The sequence below is a fragment of the Dermacentor albipictus genome, chromosome 1 (genome assembly GCF_038994185.2).
Source record: "Dermacentor albipictus isolate Rhodes 1998 colony chromosome 1, USDA_Dalb.pri_finalv2, whole genome shotgun sequence".
Classification (NCBI taxonomy): Eukaryota; Metazoa; Arthropoda; class Arachnida; order Ixodida; family Ixodidae; genus Dermacentor; species Dermacentor albipictus.
Window position 1 is genome coordinate 190,174,295 of NC_091821.1, and position 9,282 is coordinate 190,183,576.

Here is a 9,282-nt window from a genome sequence, read left to right on the forward strand (position 1 = left end):
TCCCTGGGGCAGTTTTTCTGCCTGTCAGCCGTTTAAGGAAACGCACTAAACATGCGTGGCTTCATTTCCAGGTGCTTGAGGTAATGCTGAGCGCAACGCGCATAATATTTCTATGATTAGAAACTCCCCCAAGTGTCTACACTCCTGGCAGGTCAGGATTGCAGTTTTCATCACAATGTCAGCTGCGTGCATTGCGCCCATCTTCCTGTTAGCGATGAAAAACTGGTTACATTAACATCTGAAGATATCACAATACAAGTGCACACAGACTTTTTAGAAGGCATTCTTACATTATTTAAGTTACTTCAACCTATTAGTAAAAAAAAAGATACAGAAAGAACTAATTTGACTGAAACGCTAATTGATCAGCTTGAAGGTTATTCGATTAATCGACCAGCCCTGGAGAAAAGTTATTGTTTTGTAAAAAACTACAACAGTATACAGTATGCGATCGCAGCCGCAACAATGAAAGTTGTAAGGTAAAGTGGGCAGCCGCGCAAGTGATAGGACGTTTTCCCTGATCTGATGATGTAAAAACCGGCGATCATCGTAGAGTTCGGGTATCAGCAAAAGGCTGGGTTGCATTGAGACCGCTGAACTTAATAAATTGACTTGTTGAGCTCTCTTCTTGCGATGAACTTGGCGAGAGCTTTGAAGCCCTCCGATGCTTCGTCTGCTGTTGGCACAATGAGGAAATTCGGCAATAAAAAGCCATAGCGTCCCTTGTCCCTCAATTCGACAGCTATGGAGTATTTGATTTTTGCGCCGTCGTAGACCCAATCGCTAGACGACCCAGCTGCAGGGCCTGGAAAAGAAAAAAAAATGGCCGCATGGTAATAGGCGCACACGAATAAAAGTGAGATGAAAATCCAGGGCACACACAACAAAGGCGGGAACGTGAAAGCTTGGAAGAACTAGAAGTATAGAACCAAACACCGGAAATGCATTGTCCTTCCCACGTCGCAAAATTTTGCAATTACTCTTCGTGTTCTAGCTGTTCGTCAGCATGAACCATGGAGGCGCGCAAACAGCCACTTTCGTTCAGCACAGACTTTAAGTAAATGGGTATACTGGTTTCATTCAAATTCCTTCTCGCGCTGCTGTCGTAGCCCATTATTCAGAATGCGCTACAATTTCCTACTCACCTAGAAGGCTTGAAATGGTTCCCACTTGATAATATACACCAGAACGGACCTGTATAGCTCTGGAGACAGCCCGTGCTGCTGACATCTAGAAGAAATATGTTGCATCATTCTGTTATATGTTCGGAACAGGCAGAACGTGAAAAGAGTAGTTGGCATGAGGACATACCTGGTCGGCATAATCCCTGGTATAGGTGCCACGGCCGTGCCCATACGGCACCATGATGAGTTGACTGTACGAGTGGACTGTGACATACCCTTTGATTCGAGATCCTAGCTCGAGAATGGCGTCACGTATGGCACGACTTTCAGCCTCAGAAAATGCCTGCCCGCCTCGATAGATATCTGAGCACGGATGACCGCTTGTTCCAGCCCCTAGAACGAACCATGGTAAAATTGGTATGACTAAATATGAATAGCATAAACGAAGAACCAAATAAGAAACTCTTAATTTCAACAAAAAATATTTTTCGAGAAACAACATGAAACAAAGGTAAACTCCTCTGGCGAAAAAGAAAGACCCTACGGAAAGGAACCACAATGAAAGTGCACATCACGTATATGAGACGGAACGCACATACATGTACAATCTGCTGAAAGCAATTTCCAGCAGAGCTTATCAAGATTTCACTCTGCTGAATTGCAGTAGACATGCTGTCTTTTCCGAGATATGCGATTGGAACCGCGTTGAGCTTTAATTAAACTTATGAGTCACATTACTTATTACAACTCACCTCCGAAAGCTGAAGCAAAGTTCCTGTTCGGATCGACACCTCTGCATCCTCGCCTACCACCAGATCTGTTTTTTCTCCAAAGGCGATCCTGAAAGCGTACAGCGCAGCAAACTGGAGTGCTTGCAAGACATGGCGTGCTAGCGATAAGCGATGTGTACGAGGGTGAATATGATCGAATAAGCCTGCACTTCAAATAACCTATACGCGCACAGGCGAAAGCAACATCATGAATCAAAACCAAAGTGCATTCTTTTTTGCATGAAAAAAAAAACGAATCCACTTGTATTGTCCCCCCAGAAACAGAATTTTCTAGGAAAGTTAGTTACATTTTGGCTATTTTCATACAGTAGTTCTATTTGCTGTTGTGTTCACTATTGGATGGATACACGAACATTTTAAAAACGTTCGCATTTCTCAAACTCGTGTTTTCTAAGTTCTGAACCTATAGCGCTTTGGACGATTGGAGCACGGCGTCTACATCTATGGTCACATCAGTGCGATGGAGCATGAGGGAGCATGTGACAACCAACCTTCGTTGTCGTACTGTTGGTGGTGTATGGTCCTTGTCAGAAGTTTCAAAGCCACAGTGGATGCGGCCAGACATGTCGGTAGTCACAGTTTCTCCTCTGTAGAACTTTCGTTTTTCTAAAGTCACAGAGGTTGAGAGAAACTGTGCTCCTCACTCTGACCTCCGATGTGGCAAGATTGATGTAGACGAAGCCTTCTACAAGGACTACTTGCTGGTTTCACAATGCGGGAAACTTGTTATCTACTGCCTTTTTTTGGTGGTTTATAAAAAAACTAGCTTGTAAGCTGCCGCCCTAGGTATAGAAAATCTTTTCGACACCCCTAACTTGTTCTAAGAATTTTCATTTTGTTGTAACAGATCGTAACAGATGTAACAGATTGATTTTGAAGCTGTCAAAGAAATTGACCTTACAATGCGGCAAAACTGCAAAGATAAATTACACCTAAAATCTTTAAAATACCAATTGCTAGACAAAACTTAACGTCATATCAACAAAAGTAAAACACACCAGGCCCAGGAGAGCGCGTTACAGAGCGTTGCATAAGAGGGAATTTTAGATTTTGCGCATCCAAAGTTTGGGGACGCGCATATCCGGGTTAAAAAAATGCAAATAGGTAGGCAAAATAAAGTAAAACGGGTATAAAAGAACCAAAACAGGGCACGGCTGTTTGGGCCCGCAAATGTTCCTTTTTGTACACAAAGCCGTTTGGGTGGACAAAATCTAACATTTTTGAGGTCACAGAAACAGTTGCAGACGTGCTGCGGCAGCAGCCAGAACCAAAGGCGTGTTCTAGAGGATCATTTCCAACACATACACAATCACTACGCGTGAGCGGAATGCTTGGTGAGAGGAAGTGAGAGGAATGCGGGAGAGGGAGCGACATCACTGAGTAAGAGACAAGGCCTTACCGACGTGAAAGTATACGCATATCCGTCGGGATTAACGACGGGGAAGATGTAGAAGTCGAAGGTCTGCAAAATCGTCGTGATGGTGCTGTCTGAACCATAGCCCGTTGTCATTTTGTGCAGAAAGTAAAGCAGCGACGCCGGTGATACCCATTCGCGCGCGTGGATGCCACCGTCGAACCAAAGGACCGGCCGGTTACTTCCGGTGCTCAGCTGCCAGAGAAGGGCATCGAAACGGTGAATCAGCCATCGCCAAGCGTGACATATGCACATGGTTGACAGTGCGAAGGTAATATGTTACTTGGCACGTTAATAAGCTTGTAATCAATTATGTACGAAGCACCACACAAACTGACTGCTCTTAACACCCTGAAAATAACAATAGGGACCCAACAACTAAGTCAAATAAACTGATATTGGTTACTGACGGTAATAAAATGAACATCGGGGTAAAAAGGTCCATTCAGAATAACCCCCTGGTCCCGTAGGCTATCTGAACTGTGGAAACGTATTTTGTTATTTGATGGGTGACTCAACTTGCAGTCATCTAGAATAACAATATGTCTCACAAGTGCCGTGAAACTCTACCAAACCAGATCTACAAATGACAGCACAAAATGTATTCTTACAATCACTCCTTTGATCGGCCTTCCTTCCTGGGTCATTCCGATATTTCTCACTGTGGCAATGTGGCTGTGCTTTTGTGCCAAGAGGTCCAAGTACCCTGTTATCTAAAGTAAAAAATATATTGCGTATGTTTGTGTTCTTTTTATCGTAAACTTCAACCATTTGTCATGGTTGTTCACTAGTAGACACCTTTGCTCTCTGCGACGGGTCAGTTAGAGAAAGCAATGGTATATTTGTTGGATTAACGCTATTAATTTCATTAGTTTATTGCACTATTTTCAGTTGTGGCACTAACAAAAACAGCTTAATTTTCGCAAACGAACATGATGTTCTACGGGCGACAGAAGCTGGCACTTAAAGACCAGCACCTTTTTGCCGCTTTAGCAGTTTTTTTTTCTTCAAAGCACTCAGAACTATGTAACCAATATGTGGTCATATCCCTTTGTGCCTTTTGACACTCAGTCGAATTCGCGAACGTGAGCTGCGAGATGAATTGATGCTTATAGATGTTGGCTCATCCCTTGTTTCGAAAACAACTTTGTTGAAAACATCGTAAATCGTAGGTTGGACATACCTCTTCGACACGGTGATATTTGTCAAAAGCGTAGTGTGTTATATCTCTCTGTTCTAAAAAAACACCAGGCTGATTTTCTTCCTCTTCTCTGTCTATCCACCTAGGGGAGAAAAGTCCGGTTTAGTTGGTATCTGGTGGGTGGATGTATATAGATTGTGCTTAGTAGAATTCTGCTCGCGTTGTTGAGTTGTATATGTGTAGGTCAGTATGAACCTTACGTGAAACAAAGAAATAGAAAAACTAGCAGACGTTTTTTTGTTTGTTTTCAATCAGTATGCTTGAAGTGGTACCGTTGTATGTCGTCCGTGATGATGTGGTACTCTATGCCAGCGTTCTTGAGTATATTTTCTACTTTTTCAATCAGTCCCGGAGGAATCAGGATGCTCACATTGCGATTCAGTGTGGGCGCACTCCAAAAGTCAACCTGCGAAAAGCCAGAGCGTCGAGCCTGAATGAGTTGTGGTTGTTTGATATATGAAGGAGCACGCTTCCTTTCGCAGCAATCCATGCGCCTTAGACGCGCGTAATAATAAAGCGTCAAAAAAAAAAAAAGCTGAGTGTAAGGAGCGACTGTGATGCCAGGCATAACCCGCACATGCGGCCACTTGTTTAATAATACGGCATTTCTAGCAGCCATCGACATAATCGGCGTGTCTTTTTATGTTTGTTTGTTTGTTTTCACCCGGACACAAGCAGTTACGACTTACCTCCGTATTTTCTCTGAGTGCGCTGATGACATCCAAGGTTGTAGTGTCATTACCGATGTAAACGGTAAACAGCTTGTAACTGTCAAACGAAATGTCACTGTTAGCGTCTGGAAATGTTTCATCAACACACAAGAGAGAAGTGACCTTCCTTTTTTCCGCTTTATTTTCCTTACTTGGAGTAGCGACGCTTGTGCGGCTGCATCGGCTCTTCGGCCGCGATCTCGGTCATGTCGTCCGATGCCCGCAGCTGCGGCTCAGAAGAAACGACTGTGGCGTTGGAGTCTGCCGCTTCCTTGGTCGGGTTCAGCGCGTCAACGATGGGCGCCACGGCGGCTTCGAAGGCGGGTCGCACTTGGTCACGTACGTTGGTAGCAGCGTCCACTGCTGGCTTGGTGAAGCGGTTGATCGCGGCAACCGGATCGAAAAGCGCCGGGAATGGGCTCAACGGGGTCTGGGATCCGTTGCGATTGGCTTCCAGGGCTGGGAGAGCCACTGTTTTGGCGTCCGTCTCAGCGCCAGTCTCGTGTGTTCTGACCTCGGGAGCTGCGCTATCCTGAACAGTCGTCGATGAAGCTGTCTCAGCAGGGACAACAGTTTGCGTTTCCCTGTGTGGCTCTTCAACACCTGTGGGGTTTGCTGGAGACGTCGCACTACCTTCCGATGTTGATGGTTGCGCAACCGTAGTAGCGGAGACATTTTGAGTCGCTCCACCTTTTCCTGGACTGAGGGGACCTAAAACAGGTGAGAGTGCAGCTCCGATTACTGGTCGTATCTGATCCCTCACGGAAGCTGCAACGTCAATGATGGGCTGAAAGACACTTCTGATCGGTCCAAAAGGATTAAAGCCGCCGCCACTTTCAGTTGCAGTCGCCGTTTGATTTTTGGCGGTGTTATCGGTCGACGTTGACGGTGTTTCTGCGTCAGATGTTGGAACTGCGGCTTGAGGTGCGGAGGCTGGCGAAACTACAGGTGAAACTTGTGTCGAAGGGTCCACTTGGCTGGAACCGCTCACAACTGTGTCGGGTGTCTGTTTGGCCTCTGCAATGTCTAATTCCTGAGCATTTATTTCAGGTGTATCTGGGCTGGCAATTTCCCTGGAGGTCTTAAAGCCTGTAGGCTTCATTTCGTCAGCAGTTTCCTGTATAGTTTTGCTGTGTGGTTTAGGGGACTTGTGCGCGTCCATCTTGACGTGTGCGGGCTTTGATATATCTGACTTGGATGCCTTTGTTTTAGGACTGCCAGTGTTACTCATAGCATGAGCTATAGTGTCTTTTTCATACTCATGCTTAGTGTCCTCGCGTTTGCTAATTTTGTGGCAATTTCCTGGACGGTTTTCATTTGTTGCGGATATCACTGTAGTGACCTCATGTAGGGTCACAGCAGAAGCCTCGCTCGACTTTTTGCCATCTTCAGTAACGGCGTATTCTCCTTGCTTAGTAACATCAGCGTTGGTGTTCGTAGATTCTAGGTGCCCTGGCGTAAGCTCAGTGTTTGATACATCATCTACCACAGGCGTCGATTCAACCTTGTCGGTAGATTTGTGTCCATCGTCAGTATTGGTTACATGAGTATTGCTGTTGTCATCAGACAAGGTGACGTCCTTGGGCAGTTCAACAGCGTCATTCAGGGCTCCAAAATCTTTCACATCCTCTATTATTCCCTTCAACGGCTTTGCAGCCTCTTGTGGCGTGGCAGCTGAAGGACTGGCAGTTGTGGCATCGTTGCTGAGTTCAACTTTTGGGCTCTCGAGAGGCTTGTCATGGGAAACAGTGTCTTTCGTATCGCTTTTAGCCTCGTCTTTGACTAACGTGGGCTTTTCATCATTATTCAGCTTTACTGACTTTTTAAGCTGAACAACGGAGTCCTTGCCCGCTGTGTCATGAGTGTCGACGTGCTGAGTGGCTTGAACAGCAGAGCCGTCACTCGCACTCTGTTTCTTGGTCGTCAGAGATGGGTCATTGCTCACTGATCGGACGCCTTCTAGTCGTTCTCCCTGTTTCGATTCGCCAGAAGACTTGGGTTCGACAGAGACAGTGACATCAGGACTTGCGTGGGTGACGGGCTGCGCCAGCCGGTCCGGGGTTCCTTCCGGCTTCAGTGGCGTCTGCAGCGTCGGCAGCGAGAGCGCCGTTGTCACCATCGCCAGCGTGAGGAGGATCTTAAAGGTTCCCATCTTCTTTTCTTGGCACCGCAGGACCGGGTTTACCTTAAAGAGACCAGGAAGCGCTGTTGTTTATTCTCATTTTATGTCCGGCACATAAATATTCGCTCATTCGTGACCGCAATGCCAGTTCACTTGTTAATGTTCTCAGCATTCTTTGATAATCGTGCAGTAAACCACAACAGTCTAGAGCGAAATTATTGGTGTGCCAAGTACATAGTCGAAGCTCATGTGCAGATGAACATCGCTGCATAGTAAAACGTGCTGAGTGGTACGCAGTAGAGGTATGAATTGCAGCTAAACCGGTGCCCGTCTGAGATGGAGACCACGACTCCTGCATGGGTCTTTTGAAAGCGCCTTCCTTCTCGTCTCGCGTGAATGTTCAAACACTTCAAGCATTCACTGTACACTTCATTTGACATGATCAAGGTATTATTACTGTGCGCACGTTCATCGGCACTCAATTTCTTCACAGTTTAGCGGAGTCACGAGTGCTATTTGCCTATTTTATATAATAAACGTTATGTCGATATGAAGGTATGGAACATGCGCCTCAATGCTTGTGTCAGTCATCAGAAGTATTCTTAGCCCTCAGATGCCAGAAGCACACGATTCGGGATGAATCGCGGGGTGCGCATTAAAGAGCATTACAGGCCTCGCGTTAAATGCCCGAGATGAGGTAAATATTGAGCCTTGCACTGTTCAGACATAACTGCGATGACCATAATTTGATTTAAGGAGAATACTGGAGACAGACACTACATCTTTGTGCACACATATGTTTTTATATAGGTGCCGTAACTAAGACCAGATTAACGAAGGAGTAAAGAGGCGCTGTGCAAATATCTAGGTATACGAGTATACTACTATGAAATGTGTCGTTTCATAAACATAACAACGTATTTGCTGCTTTAATTACTCAATGTAGAGAGGATAATTTCAAAACCCGCCGTGGCGGCGTACTGGCTTTGGCATTGCGCTGCCAAGCTCGAGGCCGGGGGATCGAATCCCGGAAGCGGCGGCCGCATTTCCATGAGGACGAAATACAAAAAAAAAAAACGCCCGTGTACCGTGCATTCGGTGCACGTTAAAGAACCCCAGGTGGTCAAAATTAATGCGGAGTCCCCAAATACGGCGTGCCTCATAATCATGTTGTGGTTTTACATGTAAAAGCCCCAGAATTTAATTATATTAATGCCAACTGAGATGCCTATATAGGCCCAACTTTTTTTACAAGATACCGTTAACGCCGCAAACATGTCGCGAGAAGCGTCGAAGGAGGCGTGCAGTTGCGCAAGACTTCCGTTAGTCGTGCCCAGCTGCGGCTGCGCGAGATCGGGAAAACAACGGCAACGGGAATCGCTATGTATGGGCACGGTATATTCAATTAAAAGATAAATCAGGGCGAAATGAGACAGGTGCACAAAACCATTCTTCCTCTGGCATATACAGGGTGTCCCTGCTGACTTTAGCCAGAGTTTAAAAATATGCGAAATACCACGTAGCTGGACAGAACAAAGGTAATGTTGTTTGCAGTCGCTTTGAGATACCCAAACTATCTTTTCATTCCACCTAATTGGATAATTAGTCCTAATTAATTAATCAATTTCTCGAATCTTATAGTTATATTAAAAGTGTCAACGAGAAAATTGTAGAGCGACATGAAAACTCCCGATACAGTTTTCTGTTGCGCAATACGTGCTTCATAAAAGTGTTTTTCCGAATGTGAAAGATGCCCGCGAATACATGCAAATTAACTCGAGCGGCCATTCGAGCGGCCATATTGTGTGCATTTACGGGCTGCTTTCATGCTCGCAAAAATACTTTTATGTAGCACGTATTGAGCAACAGAAAGTTGTATCGGGAGTTTTTCATGTCGCTGCACAATTTTCTCATTGACAC

General features: G+C 45.5%; 1 protein-coding gene across 1 annotated transcript; it reads right to left on the bottom strand.

Annotated features, from left to right (window-relative positions):
• Window positions 1-599: 599 nt before the first annotated feature.
• On the bottom strand, window positions 600-6,972 carry LOC139060519 (zinc carboxypeptidase A 1-like). The gene is made up of 10 exons (XM_070539704.1): window positions 5,393-6,972; window positions 5,220-5,298; window positions 4,803-4,936; window positions 4,513-4,612; window positions 3,941-4,042; window positions 3,315-3,524; window positions 1,877-1,964; window positions 1,312-1,517; window positions 1,146-1,230; window positions 600-805 (listed from the first exon to the last, which is right to left on the bottom strand). The coding sequence occupies exons 1-10, from the start codon at window positions 6,469-6,471 to the stop codon at window positions 600-602; spliced, it is 2,289 nt and encodes a 762-aa protein (XP_070395805.1). The 5' UTR covers window positions 6,472-6,972.
• Between the last annotated feature and the right edge of the window lie 2,310 nt (window positions 6,973-9,282).

Bases quoted from the DNA above. Each gene is read 5' to 3' on its own strand.
- LOC139060519 (XM_070539704.1), bottom strand. From the start codon at position 6,471: ATGAGTAACACTGGCAGTCCTAAAACAAAGGCATCCAAGTCAGATATA. The intron at 4,043-4,512 runs GTATGTCCAACC...TTTTTACTTTAG, and splicing joins AATATCACCGTGTCGAAGAG to ATAACAGGGTACTTGGACCT. The intron at 1,965-3,314 runs GTAAGGCCTTGT...GTACGCTTTCAG, and splicing joins ATGCGTATACTTTCACGTCG to GATCGCCTTTGGAGAAAAAA.